This window comes from Papio anubis, chromosome 10 (assembly GCF_008728515.1).
Source record: "Papio anubis isolate 15944 chromosome 10, Panubis1.0, whole genome shotgun sequence".
Lineage (NCBI taxonomy): Eukaryota > Metazoa > Chordata > Mammalia > Primates > Cercopithecidae > Papio > Papio anubis.
In genome coordinates this window covers 2,611,892-2,634,255 of record NC_044985.1, presented here as the reverse complement: position 1 = coordinate 2,634,255, position 22,364 = coordinate 2,611,892, and the positions used below count along the sequence as shown (strand labels likewise).

General features: G+C 53.5%; 1 protein-coding gene across 4 annotated transcripts in view; it reads right to left on the bottom strand.

Annotated features, from left to right (window-relative positions):
- Window positions 1–22,364, bottom strand: part of LIMS2 (LIM zinc finger domain containing 2) — a 43,087-nt gene that overhangs the window by 18,305 nt on the left and 2,418 nt on the right. The window contains exons 1-2 of one of the 4 annotated variants that reach the window (XM_009185116.4): window positions 19,929–20,032; window positions 744–903 (exon numbers count right to left, since the gene is read on the bottom strand). In XM_009185116.4, coding sequence (XP_009183380.1) covers window positions 744–903; window positions 19,929–19,960 — 192 coding nt within the window. In that variant the 5' untranslated portion in view covers window positions 19,961–20,032. Of the gene's footprint in view, window positions 1–743; window positions 904–18,240; window positions 18,403–19,928; window positions 20,033–22,364 lie in introns of those variants that run through there. The other 3 variants (XM_009185121.4, XM_003909262.4, XM_003909263.3) reach the window with 3 other exon arrangements.

Below are 22,364 nucleotides of genomic sequence, written 5' to 3'. Positions count from 1 at the left end.
ACCCGCCTCCGCCTCCCAAAGTGCTGGGATTACAGGCGTGAGTCACAGTGCCTGACCAGGGCACCTTTTCAAATGTCAGCAGACAGTGTGACTCCTCTGCTTCACACCCCGAGGTGGCTCCTGTCTATGGCTCTGTAGAGGCCCATGGGGCCAAACAAAATCCACCTCCCTGTCCTCAGCGCCTGACACTCTTCCTCTCATGCCCTCGGCTTCCATCACACCAGCTTCCCTACTGCTCTCCATACACCCCATGTTCTCCCACCACAGGGTCTGTGCATGTGCTGTGCCCTCTGCCCAGTGCTCTTCCTGCAGAGATGTGTGTGGCTCCCTCCCCTCAGGTCTGCCCAAACCTCACCTTCCCTGAGCACCACCCCACCCTGTGAGCCCTGACCCCCAGGGCATCAGCACCAGCTGGTGGGCTGTGCAGTTGCTGTGCTCACTGTCTGGTACCCACGGAGGGCAAGCACTACCAGGGCAGGCTCTTCCTGCCCCCAGGGCCTGCCCAGCATCTGCCCAGAGGAGGCTGGTGAAAGGTGGCTCTCCGTTAGCACCTAGAGCATCCGGGGTGCTGTTCACATCTCACAGGTGAAGGATGGGCCTGTGCAGGAGCTCAAGCCTGACTCTGGGCTGGCTCCAGAGCCGGCCCTGTCACCAGTCGGGACCACTGCATGGAGCCCAGCCCACCCACTCCTTGAGGGCAGACTCTGAGCTGGGTCTGAGAAGGCCCTCAGTAGTGTCCTCACCTCATAGAAGAGCCCCTCAGGGAAGGGCCGGAAGCACTGGGCACACACGAAGCAGTGCTCATGGTACAGCTCCCCATTGCTGTTGACAATGCGCTCAGCGGGGGTGAAGCGGGCCTGGCAACGCTGGCACACGGCATTGGCCAAGGCGTCCGACATGTTGCTGGGGGCGGGAGACAGAAGGAGTGAGTCAGAGCTGGTCAGGAGCGCGGATGGGGCACATGCAGAGCCCTGCGCCTGACAGACACACCTCATATTAAAAAGTGAAGACGCTCTACGGGATCAGGAAAATCGCTCTAACCCAGGGTCCAGGCTGCTCAGTGCTTGCAGTGCCCACCCCTTGGGGTGTCAGGGGCCCAGTCAACTCCCACTTGGGCCCCTATTACCCCTTCTCCAGGGACCACAGAGTCTCACGCACAGAACACCACCCAGCACAGGTGAGTGGCTCTGTATTTGCACTCTTATTTAATCCCCAAGGCAATCCTGCAGCTACTATTATTATGGCCTCTTCCAGAGGAGGGACCAAAGCCTCAGAGAGGTTGAGTAACTTGCCCAAGCTCACACAACAGAGCGGGGTAAACGCTTGAACCCAGACTGCTCAGTCTTCCATGGTTCCATCCTCTGCACCATGAGTTAGTTTCAAACCGACTGCCTCCAATAAACACATAACCACCCAACCACAGAGAAGGCAAGGGGGTAGCCAGGTACAGTGGCTCAAGCCTGTCATCCAGAGCACTGTGGGAGGCCAAGGTGGGCGGATCCCTTGAGCCCAGGAGTTTGAGACCAGCTGGGCAATATGGCAAGAACCCATCTCTAATAAAAACACACAAAAAAAAACAAAAAAAAATTAGCCAGGTGTGGTGGTGCAAGCCTGTAGCCCCAGCCCCATTCTGGAGGCTGAGGCGGAAGGATGGCTTGAGCCTGGGAGGCTGAGGCTGCAGTGAGCTGTGACCATGCCATTGCACCCCAACCTGGGTGACAGAGCAAGACCCTGTCTCAAAAAAAAAAAAAAAAAAAGAAAGGCAAGAGTATGAATCTTTGAGACAAGATGGGAGTGCGGTGAGGGGAGCAAAGCTCATCCATGCTGGGCAGTGCCTGTCCCCAGAGTCAGCGGTGGGTTTCCTTCTGGGAAGGGTGAAATGCAAACTACACGGGCAAAGCCCACAGTGAGCCAGGCCCACAGTCATTCCAGCCCCAGGGCCCTTCAGCACGGCCAGGAGGGGTCTTTTAGACTCAAAAACATGGTAAGGATGTAGTCCTAAACACCCAACTGCCTCTACGGCCTTCAGAGAACCAGATACCCAACGCCTTTTGCTAGGAAGGGAGAACACGGGTTCTGTCTCAAGGGTCTCAACTCCCGTGGATTCCTGGAAGGCTGGGCAGAGAGGGATCGTCAGGCTCGCAGGGGAGTGATGCAACCAGCTGGTAATGCTCGCCTGGGTGCAGCTGTGGTGTGGCAGGACGCGAGTGCAGTGCCTTTGGGAACACCTCTCCACCTGCCCTGCCTCCCAGGATGAAGCCCACCCAGCAGTCACTCACTGCCGCAGCATCATGAGAGAAATGCCTGGTGAGTGAGGCTCCTGTCGGGCTGTTCTGCAGCCTGCGATCTGGGCAGGGCCAGCCTGAAGAGTGCCAGCCACAGAGAAGAGGGGCCTTAGACAAGATGAGCCCAGGGTTGGAGGGCAGGGCTTCACTCAGGGTCTGGGCATGGGCTGTGGGCAGAGGGTCTCACAGGAGGCTGCTGCCATATGGAGATGGACTGGAAACTGGGAAGGGGAATCCAGGCTGATGTCTCTTTCTTCTCGGCTTAGGGACTCATGTGGCGGAGGCTGGCTGGAAGGCCGTTCAGCGAGGCTTTCTGGGCATGCTGGGCTTCCGTCCACCTTGGCCTACCCCCCTGGGGTGCTTAGGAGACCAAAGCCACCATGCAAGCCCACATTTAGGCCAGAGGGGCAAGGAAGCAGAGATGGTGGCAACAAGAGTTGGGAAGAACCCAAGAAGAAAGGAGGCCTCGGCACCCAGCGGCTGCTCCTCAGTCCTCCCAGCTCCCGGCTGGTCTTCACAGGGCGGGCCAGGCAGGCCACCAGGGCGGAGCCTGGCCGCCCCAAGCCACCCTCGAGGGCTGGGCTGGGCTTCACTAGGACCAGCTTGGTTTCCTTCCCGGAGAACACTGTGAACCTCCTCTCCTGAAACACACACCCAAGGTGACGGGGAGGACGTTCCAGGGCCTGACCATGAGCGAGACCTTGGGCCTCTTAAGAGAAGTCGGAAATCAACAGGAAATCCCATGCCTCCGGGCCTGGAATTCCTCACTCCAAGGACCCAGAAAACGAAGCCAAATTAAGGACTTCCAGCCCCAGCCTTTCAGATTCCACCTTAAAGCCAGACCTCTAGACCCCAGTGACTGAGCACACACCACTCGCACCCCTTCCAGGCTCCTGTTCTCTGCCCCAGGGGCTGCTGTTTAGGGCCTGCACCCACAGGCCTGCCTCCTCTGGCTTCCAGGTGGGCTGATCCTACTCCCACTAGCCAGGTTGCTGCTGGGACCCGGGCCTCTCCCTGTGGTTACCGGCACTCCTGCACCACTAGCCCAGCTGCTTCACCACCCTTCCTCCCTCCCCGTTTCATAAACAGACCCTCAGTAAGCACTCCCCAGCTGCCACGCTTCCCACTGAGAGGTGAAGCCGGCTGGGCTTCTGGGTCTAGTGGGGACTTGGAGACCTTCTCTGTCTAGCTAAGGATTGTAAATGCACCAATCAGTGCTCTGTGTCTACCTAAAGGTTTCTAAACACACCCACCAGCACTCAGTAAAAACTGACCACGTTCTATAAAACAGACCAATCAGCTCTCTGTAAAACGGACCAATCAGCTCTCTGTAAAACGGGCCAATCAGCACTCTGTAAAACGGACCAATCAGCTCTCTGTAAAACGGACCAATCAGCAGGATGTGGGTGGGGCCAAATAAGGGAATAAAAGCAGGCCACCACAGCCGCCAAAGTGGCTCCTTCTCCACCTGGTGGAAGGTTTGTTCTTTTGCGTTTTGCAATAGGTCATTAGTGCGATCACTGTTTGGATCCCTAATACCACCTTTATGGGCTGTAACACTCACCACAAAGGTCTGCAGATTCACTCCTGAAGCCAGCGAGACCATGAACCCACCGGAAGGAACGAGCAACTCCAGATGCGCCATCTTTAAAAGCTGTAACACTCACTGCCAGGGTCTGTGGCTTCATTCCTGAAGTTAGTAAGACCATGAACCCACCAGAAGGAAAAAACTCCGGACGTATCTGAACATCTGAAGGAACAGACTCCAGACACGCCATCTTTAAGAACTGTAACACCGTGAGCGTCTGCGGCTTCATTCTTGAAGTCAGCAAGACCAAGAACCCCCCAAAAGGGACAAATTCTGGACACACCACCAGGGTACCAGCAGCAGCCTGACCACACCCTCTCTCCTCTATTTTCCTGCTCATCTTACAGTCGAACCTGGGAACCGGTCCCTAACCAGTTCCCTGGCTGGTGCCCGGACGCCTCCAGTGAGATCATTGGCACCTGAGCCCGGCAGGCATTGCATAAAGCCTGGCATAAGCAGGTGGGGTATGGGGGTGGCCACCTCCCTCCTATGCCCAGGGGCTGCCCCAGGCCAAGTCACAGGCACCAGAGCCCCTAACAGTAGCTCTGTGAAAGGCTCTGGGGCTGCATCCCCACGACGTCCCACCGAGGAGCACAGGAACATTCCGATCCAAGAGCAAAGACGAACAGACAGAAGCATGCAGAGACAATGGAGATTCAGCACCGTGAGAGTACACGTTTGCTGGCTCCTGCAGGGGAGGAAGAGGTCTGGACCCACGTGCCCAGCTTTACACCTGATAGCCCCAGCCACCGGCCTGGAACCTCAAGAAAGGTGCTGGCTTCTCCAGGCCTCATTTCCTCTTCTATAAAGAGGTGCACCAGAGAAACAGTAGCCACCTCAAGGAGCCAAAGTGAAGAATGAATGACACCCACGTGTCCAGCACAGAGTACCAGGCCAGGCGGGCAAAGCACTGGATAAAAAGAACTGTTGTTTTCCAGCAACTCTGGGAGCCTTCCAGAGTCCCTCTGCACGGCTCAGCCCAGGGGAAGGCCGGCAGGCTGTCTGCAGTCCCTGCGAGAGGGCAAAGGGTCAGAGTTGTGGACATTCCATGTCCTCCTTTGCACATTCCTTCAGGATGGGGAACACAGTCTGCCCAGTTATCCCCCAGGAGACACCAGTACCCACCCCCAGCTGGACTACATAGAACATACTGCCCAGGGCATGCCTAACATGGAAGCCAAACCCCAGATCTGGGGTAGAGCACACCATCTCGTGCCCTCAGTCTTGACAGCCAACACAAGCCAATTTGTTGCAAGTTGTCCCTGAGTCTGGGGTGCGATCAGAGGAGCCTGCACCGTTCAGGCCTTCGTAAGGGGAGAAGGCTGGTTCCAGATAAGGAGATTGAAGCACAGAGACAGTAACGAGGTGAGGGTCACACAGGATTAGGCTCATGCTCCCCCCATCTCCTCCTGGCATCCCCCATTCCAGATTCTGTTTCTTCAGCAAACCCAGACCTTCTTCCATCCCAGCCTCCCCGATACCTGAGTGTAGGAAGAGAGTGTAAGGATCTGGGAAGAGTCAGGGGCCAGCCACAAGGGGTCTGGTCACACCCAAGACGAGCCAGTGTTGCTGAGGCCACGTCAGCCTGAGCAGCAGTCAGGCCAGGGGTGTGTCCTCTCTAACCAGGCACACCAGGCTGCAACCCAGGCCTGGACAACCCCTGCCTGTGTGACCTGCAGCAGAGGACTCTGAACCTCAACTTCCTCATCTATAAAATTGGCAAGGAATAGCTACCTCCAGGGAGGGAGTAAGTGAGGCGAGTCCTGCAAGCACAGCCCATGCTTTCGTCTTTCATCCAATAAGTCTTCACTGAGCACGCGCACTGATAGGCACTATTCCAGGCGCAGAGGGCTTCCGGGAGGGACCCCACTGCAGCACAGTCCAGGGAGCATCTTCAGTCCCTCAGCACTGCCTGGGCCTCCTCCCTGCCCCGACTCCACGAAGCCAGCCAGAGGCCAGTGTCAGAGGTCACCTGGCTACATGAGGTCAACAAAAATGTACACAAAGCCAGTCCACCATGGGGACGCTAAAAATTAACATCCTGCCTTGGGCTGCTATACACAGGATGCAATGACACCATCAGAAACAGACTCCAAATCAGTATGAAACCTGTCTGAAATTAAAGCTTTCTCTGAAGCCCTTGCCATACCTCTTTGCTCTAGCGGCTTTACTTTCAAGTAGGTACACCTGAAACGTCACACTGACAACAGAGAACTAACAGAGGACATGAACCAGAAGTTCAAAGAAAAACAGTGTGAATAGTCACATGTGTGTGCATGCTCAGGGTTGCCCCAGGTCTGTCATCATGCCGGTCCTGCCTGCATCTCAGCTGTGGTGTCAGTACTGTGAAAATCACTCTCCAGACCAGCCTTGGGGCTATCAGTGCCCTGGCCACCCACAGCCTGGTGCCACAGTTATGCCGCACGCATCCAGGGCTGTCCAGAGGCCGGCCAGTGAAGATGCCTGCTCCAGCTCTGCCACACTCAGGTGTCTGCGGGTCCCCACCTGAACAGCAGGCTGCACCAGACCTGCTGTGCCAGCACAGGCGGGAGCCCAGCGTGCAGCAGGGACTCCACAGATGGCCGTGCTGCCGGCCTGCAGTTCCTGCCCTCCATTCGGTGCCCTCCTTCCTCCTCTGTTCTCAGCAGAAGATATCTTCGATGGCTCAGTCCTCTAACTGCCCCTCTGGGAGCCTTCCCTGACCACATACGAGGAGCTCAGAGCGGGCTGTGCTTGCCCTGGGTGGCACTGGCCTTCCTCTGCTCCTGCGTCCTCCAGGCCCTCCCCTATGTCTGTGACTTATGCTCCTGGCTCCCTTTCTGACCCTCCAGCCCTTCTGCCCAGCCTTGGCCTCCTCCCCAGGGTCCCCATCTGTCACTTTGATCAAGGATCCCAAGCTCACAGCCCTATTGCTCTCTCTCCCCCACTGGCCCCTGGGCCCTGCAAAGGCAACGTGTCCAGGAGCTCCTCCTCGTGCCCCTGACCCCAAGAGTGAGGGGAGGTGGCTCCACCACCGTCCCGGTGCCCCTCCCCACCTCCCCATCCAGAACCAACTCATTCTCTGAGATGCCCTGAGGACCATCCTCAACTCCGCTGCCCCCTCCTCCCAGCCCAAAAGGAGCCTGTCTACACTGGCAGTCCTCCATGGAATGAAGCAGGGCAGGCTTTGGAGTCAGTCTAACCTGGGTTCAAATCACAGCGCCATGTTTGGGGTGGGTGAGTCCAGCAGGTGCCTGCTGCGCTCAGAGCCTGTCTGCTCATTTACAAAGTGCAGCATCATCACCCCAGTCTGAAAGCGGTGCTGGGGGCTACGCAGGCCCCCTGCTTTCTAACACAGGTCCCTGGGCACACCCTGCCAAGAGAGCTGATCACAGGTGACATCCAACCCAGTTAGATAAAGTCGCACGCGCCCACCCTGTCGCCAGCCCAGGGCCCATCCGACGCCCGGGGAGAGAGCCCACGGTGTCGTGTCGGAAGGCCCGGCCGGGTTTCCGAGGGAAGGCCTGCCCAGCAGCGGCAGCTTTCCGGCCATTGTCCCCGCCACCTGCCCCGCCCCTGGCCACCTACCCCGCTGCGGGCGTCGGGCTCTGCCGGTGCTGGCGCCGCCGGTACAGCCCCGACGCGGCCAGCGCACCCAGCCGGGCCGCCATGGCGCAGGGCAGCCGCCTCGAGGTCGCGGGCGCGGGCCGCCTGGTGCAGGGGCCGAGGGACCACCTCGGAGGGGCGGCGCGGCCGCCTCGGGCCAGACACCGCGACGGGACGGGCGTGTGGGCGCCTCCCCCGCGCTGGTCGCCAGCTCACGTTACGCGCTGGGATCTCCAAAGGGCAGCGGAGTCAACTCCAAATAGAAAGCATATTGTTTGCGCCGTGGGGGCAGCTCCTGAAAGCTGAGGCTGGCAGGGTTGGGTCCCGCTGGGAGGGGACTGGTCTGGGAAGGCCCCAGATAGCACTGAGGTGAGGTCCACAGTGGCGGCAGGACACCCAGGAGGTCTCCAGCTGCCACCTGCCAGGAGGAAAGCCTGTGCCCGTGGACACACTGAGGAGGGCAGAGTCAGCGGAGGAGGACGGGGAGGACCTGGCGCCTTTAGGATCCCTGCCATCGGTTAAGAAAGCGAGGACCGGAGCCGCACAGTTCCACATTCTGCTTTGCTCCCTTCTCTGAGAGCCTCTGCCACAATCATCACCCTGGAGCACCCAGACCAGGGCAGAGCCGATCATCTGGATCTGGCCAACAAATGGTCAGGCACCCCAAAAGAGGTTTAGAGAAAAGGCAATCCTCCAGCTTCCAGGGGAACAGACGCAGAGGGACCTGGTGGAAACCACCAGGAAGGCACCATGTCCCCCGCATTTTTACCCAGAGAGACTGGCAAAGTTCCTTGTGATTCATAAGCACCCACGGTCGGCATCCAAACTGTGGCCAAGGTGACCCTGGTCAGCAATACAATAAAGATCCGGAGCACTCGTGGAAATCTTTAACATTGACTCCGTTTCCCTGAAAGACCTTTCTAGAAAGGTCAGAAAGCTTGAGCAGTATCTTCTGCCTTCCGAAGGCAAGAGCTGGCAGCCGTCAACTAAAGACAGCAGGGCACTGATCCTCCCAAACTAGGGTGGGAGAAAGCCTTGGAGGGGCTCACTGGCACTCAGATACCAGGCCTACACGCCACCGAGGAACACACTCACCCAGCAAGTCCCAACAGGAGGAGGTGCTCATTAAGCACCCTGGCAGTCAAGTGACGACAAGCATTGGGTACAATATAATTTGTAAATGCAGCCCAATTCCAAAGTTGCCCAACACTGATCAATTCAACAAATAGATTTTAAAGGTGGCCCCAGGAGCTAAAGGGCATGGAGAAGCTGAGCCCAGAGGAGCCAAAATGAGTAAGGAATACCGCTGACTCTCTGATGTAGGTAGCTGAATGCTTAAGAAAACTTATGCAGAAAATGTTCTTACAGCAGCTACAAGTCAACGTGATGGGGCCTAGGCTGCTCTTACCACTCCCGACTCAGCCCATCCATGTGGAAATCCTCAACACTAGAATCCAGGACTCTCATGCAGACCCACAGTTTTCTGTAAGGAGGAAACATTTATTTAGGGCTCCAAGGGTCACATATAATGCTGGAAAGGAGGCTACAGGCACAAGTGTTTTGTACAACATAATTTGTAAATGAAGTTCAAGCACAAGTTTACCAAGTATTAATCAATTCAACAAATATTTACTATAAAAGTGGACGTCGAAGGCTAGAAATTGAGAGAGGCTTAGAGTCTGATTGAGCCCAAATCCTAAATCTCTGCACAACCTTACCACCCATTCTGCAGCCTGTCCTGCTGCAGGGATGGGATTGGGGACCACAGATACTGCAAACTGAATCTAGAACTCTATACAAAGTATTATACACCGTGACCAAATGGGATTTGGGTCAGTGCTCTGGCTCTAGACATTTGCAAACACACTGAGAGTGATGTCAGCAAAAAGTGGTGGAGTAAGGACCTCCAGAAGTTCATCCCTCCATAAAAGCAATGAAAAATCCAGAAAAAAACTATCAGAATCTACTCTTTCAGAACTCTGCAAATCCACCAAAGGTTTTCAGTAACCCTAGGAATGTTTGGTCAAGAAAAACAGATGAATGTTAGTAAAAAACAAACAGCAAACAAACAAAAACACAACAACAGTGAGGTTTGTGTTGTTTTAACTTATCCTAGTCCCTTATTCCTGCTCCCTAACTCCATGCCTGCCTTGAAAAACAATAATAGCCTGTGTTCCCAGTAAGGAATTAACAGAATGGAATATTATGAACAACTGTATGCCAATAAATGAAATAACCTATCTGAAATGGAGAAATTCCTAAAAGGACACTACCAAAACAGACTCAAAAAGAAATAGAAAATCCAAATGTATCAGTCTATTTTCATCCTGCTATTAAGAACTGCATGAGACTCGGTAAATTATAAAGGAAAGAGGTTTAATCAACTCACAGTTTAACAGGGCTGGGGAGGACTCAGGAAACTTACAGTCATGGCAGAAGGCAAAGGGGAATCAAGGCATCTTCTTCACAAGGTGGCAGGAAGAAATACGAAGCGAAGGGGGATGAGCCCCTTATAAAACCAGCAGTTCTTGTGAGAACTCACTCACTATCACGAGAACAGCATGAGGGGAAACGCCCCCATGATTCAATTATCTCCACCTGGTCTCTTCCCTTGACACGTGGGGATTATAGGGATTACAATTCAAGATGAGATTTGGGTGGGAACACGAAGCCTAACCAAATCACCAAATAAGGCCAATAACACGTAAAGAGACAGAGAGTAACCAAAAAACTTCCCACAAAGTAAAGCCAGAGTTACATGGCTTCACTGGTGAATTATATCAAAGGTTTAACTAGAATCAACACCAAACCTTCAAACAAACAAACACACACAAAACACCAGTGTGGTGGCACATGCCTATAATCCCAGCTACTCAGGAGGCTGAGGCAGGCAGGAGAATGACTTGAACCCAGAAGGCGGAGGTTGCAGTGAGCTGAGATCACGCCACTGCGCTCCAGCCTGGGTGACAGAGTGAGATCTTGTCTCAAAAAGAGAAAACAAAAAACAAAAAACACCAAACCTTCACAAAATCTTTCCAAAAAAAAGAAAGACTAGGAGGGAACACTTCACAACTCGTTCTATAAGTATTACCTTGATATCAAAATAAAACACGAAGGTCACATAGATGCAAATGTCCTTGATAAAATACAATAAACTAAATCTAACACTCTATATATAAAGTATTATACAACATGACCAAATGGGATTTATCCCAAGAATATAGGGTTTGTTTCACATCCAAAATTCAATGTAGCATACCATATCAATAGAATAAAGGGAGGACACTCTATGACCATCTCGATAGATGCAGAAAACACATTTGGCAAAATCTAACACCGTTTCATAATAAAAGCACCCAACAAACTAGGAATAGAAGGGAACTTCTTCAATTTGATAAGGAGCATCTACCAAAAACCCATAGCTAACATCATACCTAGTGATGAGAAAACGAATGCTTTCCTCCTAAGGTCAGGGGGATTTCCAGTCTTGCTATTTGTTTGCAGCATGGCACTGGAGATCCTATCAAGGACAGTTAGACAAGAAAAAGAAATAAAAGACATCTAGTTTGAGAAGGAAGAGTAAAACTATTTTTATTTGCATATTACCTACTCATATATAGAACACCCTGAAGAATCCCCCCTCAAAAAAAGAAACCCTATTTACAGCTAAGAAATGAGTTCAATAAGTCTGCAAGGTATAAGATCATTATACAAGAATCACTAGCAATGAGAAATCTGAATATGAAATAAAACAACCCCATTTGGGACAGCATCAAAACTAGTAAAATACTTAGGAGTAAGTTTAACAAAATAAGTGCAATACTTCTTATTCACTGCAAACTATAAAACATTATTGAAAGAAATTAAAGAAGACCTAAATAAAGATAAAGATATCCCATATTCATGGATTGGAAAACAATATTGTTAAGATGGCAATACAACACTACATCCAATTGACCTATAGATTCAATGCAATCTCCATTAAAATTCCTGCAAATAGACAAGGCATTCCTAAAATTTATATGAAAATGCAGGTGATACAGAATAATAAAAAAAACTTTAAAAAAAAAAAAAAAAAGGCCAGGTGCAGTGGCTTACACCTGCAATCCTAGCATTTTGGGAGGCCAAGGTGGGTGGATCACTTGAGGTCAGTAGTTCAAGACTATCCTGGCCAACATGGCAAAACCCCATCTCTACTAAAAATACAAAAATTAGCCAGGCGTGGTGGCACACACTTGTAGTCCCAGCTACTCGGAAGGCTGAGGCAGGAGAATCGCTTGAACCCAGGAGGTGGAGGTTGCGGTGAGCTGAGATCAGGCCACTGCATTCCACCCTGGGTGACAGACTGAGACTCCATCACAAAACAACAACAAAGAAGACTCATGCTTTCCATTTCAAAACTTACTTAAAAATTACAATTTACTTACTAAAAATTACAAGTGTGGCACTGGTGTAAGGATAGACATATATACCCATAGAACAGAACCAAGAGCCCAGAAGTAGGCTGGGTACAGTGGTTTATGCCTATATTCCCAGTACTTTGGAAAGCTGAGGCAGGCAGAGCCCAGGAGTTCAAGACCAGCCTGGGCAACATGGCAAAATCTCGTCTCTACAAAAAATACAGAAAGTAGCCAGGTGTGGTGGTGTGTACCTGTGGTTCCAGCTACTCAGGAGGCTCAGGTAGGAAGATCACCTGAGCCCAGGGAGGTTGAGACTGCAGTGTACCAAGATCTTGCCACTGCACTCCAGCCTGGGTGAAAAAGTGAAACCCTGTCTCAAAAGAGAGTCCAAAAATAATCCCATATATTTGTGGTCAACTGAATTTTGACAAGAGTGCCAAGACCATTCAATGGGTGAAAGAGTAGTCTTATCAACAAATGATGATAGGACAACTAGATAGCTACATGCAAAAGATTTAGTTTAAACCCTTACTTCATGCCATATAAAAAAAAAAATTGACTCACAATAGATCAAAAACCTAAATGTTAGAGCTAAAAGTATAAAACTCCTAGAAGAAAAGAGATGTTTTCATTTCATAAGCTAGGATTAGGCAATAGTTTCCCAAACATGACAACAAAAACTCAAGCAACTAAAGAATAAGGAAATAAATTGGATTTCATTAAAATTTAATACTTGTGTGTCTCAAATGGCACAATCAAGAAAGTGAAAAGATGATCCACAGAAAAGGAAAAAATATTTGCAAATCGGCTGGGCACGGTGGCTCACACCTGTAATCCCAGCACTTTGGGAGGCAGAGGCGGGAGGATCACCTGAGGTCAGGAGTTCAAGACCAGCCTGGCCAAAATAGTGAAACCCCCTCTACTAAAAATACAAAAAAAAAAAAAAGCCGGGCATGGTGGCACATGCCTGTAGTCCCAGCTACTGGGGAGGCTGAGGCAGAAGAATCGCTTGAACCTGGGAGGCGGAGGTTGCAGTGAGCTGAGATTACACCACTGCACTCCAGCCTGGGTGACAGAGCGAGATTCCATCTTAAAAAAAATTGCAAATCATATGTCTGAGAAGTGTCTAGTATCCAAATAAATAAGGAACTCTTATAATTCAACAATAAAAAGACAACCCAATTTAAAAATGGGTGAAGAGTTTGAATGGACATTTCTCCCAAGAGGATTTACAAGTGGCCGACAGACACATGAAAAGATGCTCAACATTATCAGTCATTAGAGAAGTGGAAATCAAAACCACAATATGACACCTCTTCACACCCACTAAACCAGACAACAATGACAAGCATCAGCAAGGATGTCGGGAAATTGGAACCTTCATACATTCCTGGTGTAAAATTTAATAAATGTAAAATTGTTCAATTATTTGGAAAACAGCTTGGCAATTCCTCAAAAAGTATAACATAAGAGTTACAACATGCCCAGCAAGTCCAGTCCTGGGTATATATTCAAGGAGAAAATGTATGTTCACACAAAAACTTGTATAGGAATGTTCATAGCAATATTATTCACGGTAGCCAAAAAGTGGAAACAATTCAAATATCCACCACGGGTGAATGGAGAAACAAACTGTGGCACAATGGAATATTATTCACCCAGAAAAAGGAATGAAGTACTGATTCATGCTACAATATATGGATGAACCTTGGAAATATGTTCTTAATAAATGAAAGGAATCAGGCACAAAAGGCCACATAATATATGGTTCCATTTATGTGAAATGTCCGGAACAGGCAAATCTGTAGAGACAGAAGGCAGGTTACTGGTGGCCAGGGCTAGGAGGAGGGGGAAATGGGGATTGTCTGCAAATCAGTACAAGATTTCTTTTAGGGATGATTAAAATGTTCTGGAATTAACGGTGATGGTTGCATAACCTTGTGAATGCACTAAAAACCACTGAATTGTACAACTAAAATGGCGAATTTAATAATATGTGAACTATGTCTCAAATTTTAAAAAACACATGAGTCATGAAGAATACAACTACATGGTTTCCTAGAGGCTGGAACTGAGGCCCCAAGCTGTGAGGCAGGGCTGCCTCCCCAAGGCCCTGGGGCACGTGCCCTCAGCCCAGTGGGCAGAGGCACCACAAACAGGCTGTCCTCCAGACCCAGCTCCCCCACCAGACTCCTCACTGGGAGGCTGAAAACAACTCCATGAGTTTCCCGTGTGTTCCTCCAAGGACATGGGTGAGGACACAGTAGGTTTTACGTTCATATGTGTATTCAGTCACCTCATCTCAGCAAGACATACGCATTCACCCACGGAAGTATCTCATTAGGGTGGTTTCCTGCTAAGTCATCTAAGTAAATATTCACCTTCAGAAATGAACACGCTACACCTAAACAGAACAAGGAGGACAGTGACAGTGCTTCCCTTCCCCACCTGGAAATGAAGACCTAAGGGCTGGTTAAGCCTGCATGCAGGCTGGGCACAGTGGCTTACGCCTGTAATCACAGCACTTTGGGAGGCCGAAGCAGGTGGATCACGAGGTCAGAAGATCAAGACCACCCTGGCCAACACGGTAAAAACCTGTTTTTTTGGTAGAGACCACGGTAAAAACCCTGTCTCTACTAAAAATACAAAAAAAATTAGCCGGTCGTGGTGGTATGCACCTGTAGTCCCAGCTACTCGGGAGGCTGAGGCAGGAGAATTGCTTGAACCTGGGAGGCAGAGGTTGCAGTGAGCTGAGATCGCGCCACTGCACTCCAGCCTGGGTGACAGAGCAAGACTCCGTCTCAAAACAAGAGAAAGAAAGCCTGCACGTGGCACAGCACAGATAGGGACACAGAGAAGGAGGATGGCCCACTGTGGGTGGGAAACCCAGGCTCCTCTCCACAGTGGCTGCCTGGGCGGTCCCTTGCCAGCTCACAAGTGCTGACTGTTAACTATTCAGGAATTTTGTAAAGCGTTAATGCCAATTCAAGCGTTGGCGGTTTGACATGAACCCAGGTGGGGGTATTCACACCACGGGACTGGACACCCTGCAGATCAGTCCCTCCATCCCTATTGTGCCAATGGCCAGCGAGAAGGGGCCAGTCAGCACCAGAAGTAGAAGAAAAGGGAAGGAGGTGAGGGGCCATGGCAGTGCCCCCCTGGCCCAGTCTGGGGCTCAGGGCTCAGTGGTGCCACATCACAAGCCACATCACTTGTTACCCACTTCACACTTTGCTTAAGCCCCTGATGCCACTGCAGCCTCCTGTGCTGTGCTGAGGGCTCTGGCTGCACTCAGCTGCCCCACGGCTGACTCCTTCTGCCTAGGGGACCACTGGACATACTCCACCCGCAGGAGGGGCAAGACTGGTGGATATGAGGGCAGGGATCTAGCAGCCTGCTCTGCGCTGTTCTAAGCATGGACTCAGCACACAATCAGGCATATACGACAGCCTCATACATAACACACACGACGGTCACATGGTGGGTGGACTCCACTTTATGCAGCCAAGCCACTGAGCTCACACGGCCATGGGTGTCAACATCCCAGGCTCCCATTTCCAGGAATGCCAGGGACAGCTGAGTCCCTGGTAGGTGGCCTTCCCCATGTCTGCCTCCCTGTAGAACAATGGTGATGCCAGAGGTCCCTTCAGCTGTGATAGTCAAAGATCTCGTGGTTGTAAGTTCCAAAGCCCCTGGGTTGCCGCTGAGGCCGAGCCCCCTCTCTTCCCACGGCATGCCACCCACGCTCCGGGCTGCCTTCACTCCCCGCCCAGCTTGGCTTGTTCCTGGGCTTCAGCCCCTCCATGCGCAGGTGCCTCCCATGGCTCCCCCTCAGACTTGCCACAGCTCTTCAAGCACTCCACAACCACACCAAGCATGCCAGCCTCCCCCACCTGCCATCACGGGGGGGCATGCTCCCAAGCCCCACCCTCTGTGGCCCACCTCACAGCCAGTCAGTTGGGTCCTGTCCACTCCACCTCCCAGAACCCTGAGTCAGCCTCCTCTCCTCCACCCCCCCCTCAGCCACCCAGGAGAGGCCTCCCTAGTGTCTGCCTTCTGTCTCTTTCCCCATCTCCTTCCCAGCAGCCCTTTCTCCACACAGCACCCATGGGTTCATCTGCAGAGAGCATGGCCACGCAGGCCACTCCAGGTCCCTTTGGTGGCTCCCCACCGCCCTCCCTCTGCTCTTGCCTGGTGAGGTCCCGGGGAGAGCTGGCAGGGCGAACTGAAGGTATGCGAGCAGAGAGGGTGTTTCCCAAAAACAGCCTGACTCTGGGCAGCCTGGGGGATCCTGAGAGAACCAGGATCCAGGCACGAGGAGCTGCCTGGGATCACATGGGGACAGTGGACATGGGGAAGGGCACCCAGCATGAAACGGTGGAAATGAAACTCCACTGCTTCTGAGACAGGAAAACTCTCGCCCACTCCAAAGGCCGGGTTGGATGTCCATTCCTCACAGTCTGGCCCAGCCCAATCCCTGTGTATGGAGGGCAGGGAAGCCGGTGGGGCATCAGCACGGCGGGCAGCAGGGCCACCTTTGAAGGAGCAGGTGCATTACACTCAGATCGCCCACAGCTGTATCAAACAAACACTCCGGGAGAAAGGAACTGCGAGGAGCCACCCAAACTGCATAAAGGGAGGCTCTCGGGAGTGGAACTGTTGCCGTTTCCCTCTCTTTATGTTTCTGTTATCTTTTATGTTTCTAGGTTTCTCCTCATTCTCTAAGACACGCAGTATTGCCTGGACGAGGAACGCCCTACACAGTGTCCGCCAAAGGCTGACTGTCATCCCACTGTCATTTGAGGATAAGAGTTTCTCCGGCCCTTGGAGCCCACAGCAGCAAGGGCAGGCTGACCCCGCTCGCCACCACCTGCCTTCCCGGTGGTTCCGGCTGGGCTCACCTGACCACCTCCGTCTCCAGGGAAAGGCCCAAGGGACTCAGGGGCAAGAGGACCCTTGCCAGGGAGCAGTGGCACCTCGGGGCCTCCCATTCCAGCCCCACTCCCTTCATGGCTCTGTCCACCTTGCCATCCCTCCTGTGCCTGAAGGAACCGCCTCTCACCCACCTCCACCTCAGCGCTGCTGCTGGGCTACTCCTGACCTGTTCCTGTCTCTCCCCACTTTATTTTCCTAGAAAATGGAGGGTGAGAACCCGGCAACTGGCAGGGACAGGCTGAGGAAAATGGGAGGCAGCCCCGCCGAACCCTGGGGGGTGACCACAGGCAGCCAGAGGGCCTGCAGGTGCCACTCTCCTGGGGAAGGGTCCCTCCATCTGACTGCAGAGGGGCCTGGGCCAAGGCTTAGGGGTGACTCCAAGTCAGGGGAGCTGACTGGGAAGAGAGGCTTGGGGAGAAGACAGGGAAGTGTGTCTGGAAGGCAGGACTTACAAAGTGACAAGTTACAGGCTATTTTTGGTTCCTGGGGCTGCCCTGAGACCCCAGGCCACAGCCTTAATGGCAATCACAGGCAGCTCCCCTGTGGGCCTGGGATTTGGGACTGCAGCCCTGGACACTGCGCTGCACTCTCCAAGCCCCTTTTCCCAGCAAAGCCACAGGTCACTCTCAGGGCTGGAGCTCCCCCAGAGCCCCAGGTCATGGGATCCTGAAGAAGAGAATCCCCCTGCCAGGACTTGGCTAGGGGGGTCCAGGGCCTCAGGGACAGCCCCTCCCACCCAGCCCTGAGTCATGCACTTGTACCCAGCTAGGTTCCAGAAAGGGCTGCAGAGACAAACACTGGCCGGACACTGGTGGACCTGTGGCCTCCTGAGTGGCCCAGCTTCTGTGGCCTCTGGTGACCTCATCTGTGAAATGGCAACTAGGGGCCTGAGGGCAGAGGGTGAGCCAGGCCCAGGAGAGTGCCCTGTCCCCTGCCAACCCCTGCACAGCTGGTGCTTGGGCGCAGCTCTGGCCAAGTCCCCACGTACCCTTCATCATTTTTAACATTTTGACCACCCCAGGTTTACAGAGGAGGAAACGGAAGGCTCAGAGATGTCACTCACCGGGGATCGGGGATCGGGGAAGTCGGGGGCGGCACACAGCCGTTGAACCCTTTGCCCGTGGTAGGTGTCTGACCTCGGACAAGACCCCCTCCCGCAGCCCTGGGCGTCGGTGGTGAGCAGATGCCTGTCCCATCTTGCAGGGGTGCGGGCGGGTGGGCAGGAGCTCCACCTTCCGCGGCGGGCGCTCGCCCAGAGGAAGGGGCGCGGGGGCTGGGGGACCCCGGCCCCGACGGGCGCTGCCGCCCCGGGAGCTGCGAGAATCCGACGCTCCAGGGCGCAGCGGGGACCGTGTCGCCGCGGGGCTGTACGAGGGCGGGCCGGGCCTGGGCCAGGGGTCCCTCAGTCCCTCCTCCCCGGCCCGGGGGCGTGGGTGGGGGCCGTTACCTTCCCGTCATGGTGGCAGCGACGCCGAGCCCGGGGTAGCCGCGGGTCTCCCTCTGCCGCCAGCCGAGCACCCGCCCGCCAGCCCGGGCCGCGGAGCAGGGAGACGCCCGTGGGCACAAGAGCTGCCCAGCCCAGAGGGGTAGGCGGTGGCAGGGTGGAATCCGGGGCGCTGGGCAAGTGGATACCGGCCAATGAGTGGGTGGGGCACAGGAGGTGAGGGCGGAGGTCATGGGAGTCCAGGTGGGGTGGGGTGGCAGGGGTGGAAGGTGGAATGGAGGGTGGAAGGGGGGCTGGAAGGAGGGGTGGAGGAAGGAGGTGGCTGGAGGTGGATGGAGGAAGGGTGGAGGGGTGAAGGAAGGAGGGGTGGGGGTGGCCGGAGGGAAGGAAGGAGGAGTGGAGGGAGTGGCCCGGCCAACAGCCCCACAGCCCAGGAACACGAATGGAAGGAAGGTGGACCAACCGGACCACCCCGGATTCCGGGCATAGTTTTCCTTTTAAAGGGAGTGCAGTTATCATAAACGCGAACAAGCACCCCCACCCCCACAGCCTCGCCGGGACGCCCCGCCCGGCGCCCCCTCTGCCGTCCCTGGGCAGTCCAGACCGCAAACGCCTGCAGGAGATGGGAGGCATGGGGGCCATGCTGAGACCACCTCCCTCCCGGGCTTTCCAAGCCCCGAGTTCCCACGCGGATCTGGGCACTGACTCCCTCCCGAGGCACCCGGGACCCCCGAGTCCACGCAGTCCCGCCCCAAGGGAAGCGTCCCTCTTCAGTCGCAAGCTTGCTTTCCCCAGGAAATTCCCATTTCATCCCCCGAGGCGGGCCATCGCCCTAACTTGGCCAAAGGTACTTCTTCAACGACAAAACCAAATGCCCAGCTCCCATGTTTCCAGGGGAACCAGGCACCTCTGTATAATGAAGCGCTGTTGACAAGCTACCATTAGAGGCGTTAAGAGGAAGGGGTGATATAAACTATTTAGGGAATATCTTCTGAGGAAATTTTGAAACAAACAAAACAAAACAAAAAACCCTGGCCCCGCCTAAAGGCAGATATTTCTGGCTGGACAGTGGCGTGCAGCTCATCTTTGGAAGCTGCCCAGATGTCACACTGAGGGTTGGGAGCTGGGTGGCCTGATGTGTAAATGTGGTCTACTCCAGTCCTGGCAGCAGAGAAAGGTGATCTAGAAATGACGGTGTGAATTAGCAACCCACAAATAAACGGGTGCCGTTCAGAAAGATGAGTTGATGCATCCTGCAGTTCCAGCTGCAGAAATAAGCTGGGAAAAGACACCTGTTCCTAAGTGGCTGGTATTGTGGAGTGCGTTTGCAGCTGTTACTTTTTTTTGTAGGGGGGGAGGGGGGACGGAGTTTCGCTCTTGTTGCCCAGGCTGGAGTGCAATGGTGCAATCTTGACTTAGGGCAACCTCCGCCTCCCATGTTCAAGCGATCCGCCTGCCTCAGCCTCCCAAGTAGCTGAGATTACAGGCGTACGCCACCAGGCCCAGCTAATTTTGTATTTTTGATAGAGATGGGTTTCACCACGTTGGTCAGGCTGGTGGCAAACTCCTGGCCTCAGGTGATCCGACAGCCTCAAGTGATTACGTCTTGTTTCGAGTGTGTCTCAGCTGATTCTGCTTAACTGTAATTTGATGGTTGATTAAGCCTAAGTATGGATAATTTCTTGGCTCACCTGCCCATAAAGGGAGAAAGGCTTTCCACCATTACTGTCACAGAGGTATAGGCATGCTGGGGCCGTGCACCAGAAAGCCACTGCTGGACAGTTCATTGAATATTGGGTCCTGTGGAAACCAAAGAGGATGAACAGTTGAAAGCATTACAACAGAGGCCCATGCTCTCCACAGAGGAGACCTCATTCCTGTCTTTCAGCCCAAAAGCCTCCCTGCTTATGATAGCTAAGCACAGGTGGATCTGTATGTGGCCAAACCAGGACCCTGTGCAGCTCCCAGCGTGCCTCATCCCTGGGCCAGTGCAAGCTCAGTGACAGCTGGTGGGGGCTGTGGGCATGGCTTAGCCCTGCTGGAGATGCAGAGGCTCCAAAGAGCCAGGGCCAGCCTCCCACAGTTCAGCCAAGAGGGCAGAGTTGCAGGAAAGAGCCGGCACTCACACATTCACACATTTATCCACTTGTTCCTTCAAGAGTACTTATACTGCATGGGCACCGGAAGTACTGCGGGGAGCAAGACGACATGGACCTGGCTCTCATGGAGTTTAGCGGGGGTGGAGGATGGGCAATAAACAAATAAATACGCAAACTAGATTTTAGACAAGGGTAAGTGCTGCGAAAAAAAGGACGATGGTGGTTGGTGGCTGATTTGAGTGAAGAGTGAGGAAAACTTTCTGAGCAGGTGATGTTCGAGCTAAACCGGAATGAGGGAAAAGCCAGCCCTCAACCATCTGCAGGAGAAGCATTCCGGCAGTAGAACAGCAAGTGCAACAGCCCTGAGGTGGCATGAGCTTGGGGTATGCAAGGTCAGAAAGAAGACCAGCAGGTCTGGAAAACAGGGAGGTGGCGGGTGGAGGGGGATGGGGCAGAGCAGCAGTGCCACAGCAGTAGGATACCACCCTTAAATGGAGAGTTCTAAGCAAAGACAGACACAACACTCTAGCATCAGCAGGGGAGAATCTCAGCAATACTGACTGAATGAAGAAAGAGCACTTTCTCCATCTATATCAAGTTCTAGAATAGGCAACATTTGTCTGTGGTAGAAGACTTCAGAACGGTGGCTGCCCCAGGCTGGTCTATTGCACCCCAGACTGCCCTCGGGCGGGAGGACAGGGGTTGACGAGGAAGGAATGTGAGGGAGCTTCTGGGGTAACGTGCAATGTTTTAGTAGGAGTTTGGGTCACACAAGTGTATACGCCTTTGTTAAAACTCATGGAATATGTGGCCAGGATTTGCGCATTTCATTATATGTAAATTTTACCTCAAAACAAAAATACTGTAAACGATACTGAACTCTAGTTAATGATGTACAATGCTGAAGTGTTTAGGTAGAAAGGTACTGATGTCTGCAATTTACTTTAAAATAGATTGTTTAAATCAAGATGAGCAGGTGTGGTGGATCCCCGTAGTCCCAGCTAGTCCCTAGCTACGGGGAGGCTGAGGAGGGAGGATCACTTGAGGCCAGGAATTCAAGACCAGCTTGGGCAACATAGCATGACTCTGCCTCTAAAAAATGAACTCAAGATGGGGAGATGGATAAAGGGATGGACAGAGAGGTGGTAGAGTGAGTCTACCACGATATTAATGGGAGAATCTAAGTGGTGGGTATCTGGGTTTTCAACTTTGATGAGTGCTTAAAGTTTTTCATAACAAAAGGGAGAAGTGTCCCCAGCTGCTGTGTGGCCACTGTGTGAGGGACAGAGTGGTCTCAGGGACAGTCTGATTAGAGGCTATAGTGAGCATCCAGGAGGGACTGGTGCCTTGGGCCACGCGACTGTAGGGACAGTGAGAAGGTGTTAGATACAGGGTCTATTTTGCAGCCAACCGCATTTGCTGGGAATCTGGATGTGTGGGCGTGGCCGGCATGGGCGTGGCCAGCACAGGCATGGTGGTTGTGGGGCAGGTGTGTGTGTGGCAGGGGTGAGTGTACAGGCGTGGGAGTCAAGGACTTGCAGGTGGCCTTGCTTTCCTAGATGTTGGTGGCAGTGGGACAGTCTGGGCAGGTCAGCAAGGGCTGACATTGCATTGGGCCCGCCCCAGGCATCCCAGGGGAGATGGTGGGCAGGGCACTGTGAACCTGGAGCAGGGAAGAGAGGTCCATTCTGTGGCATAGATGCGAAAAAGGTGCAAATGGAATTTCAGCTCTAGGGCTCCATGGAGACCTGGGGTGTCTGTGCCAGTCAGGAGCCCTCCAAGGGTAAGAGGTGGGACTGGCAGGAAGTGAGGGGGGGAGGGCAGGAGAGCGTGAGGTGCCGCAGAAGCCCGGAGCGCTGTGTGCACACCGCTGCGTGCGGAGGCCAGGGAGCCTCTGGGTTTGGGTCAAGAGCTGGTCCATGGGAGTAAGGGGCCTGAGTCCAACTGCAGAGGGGCAGGCAGGGCTCCTGCAGTGCCTCCCCCAGGAGCACCCCTCCTTGGGGTCTGTGCAGACGGTGCTCCCCGGAG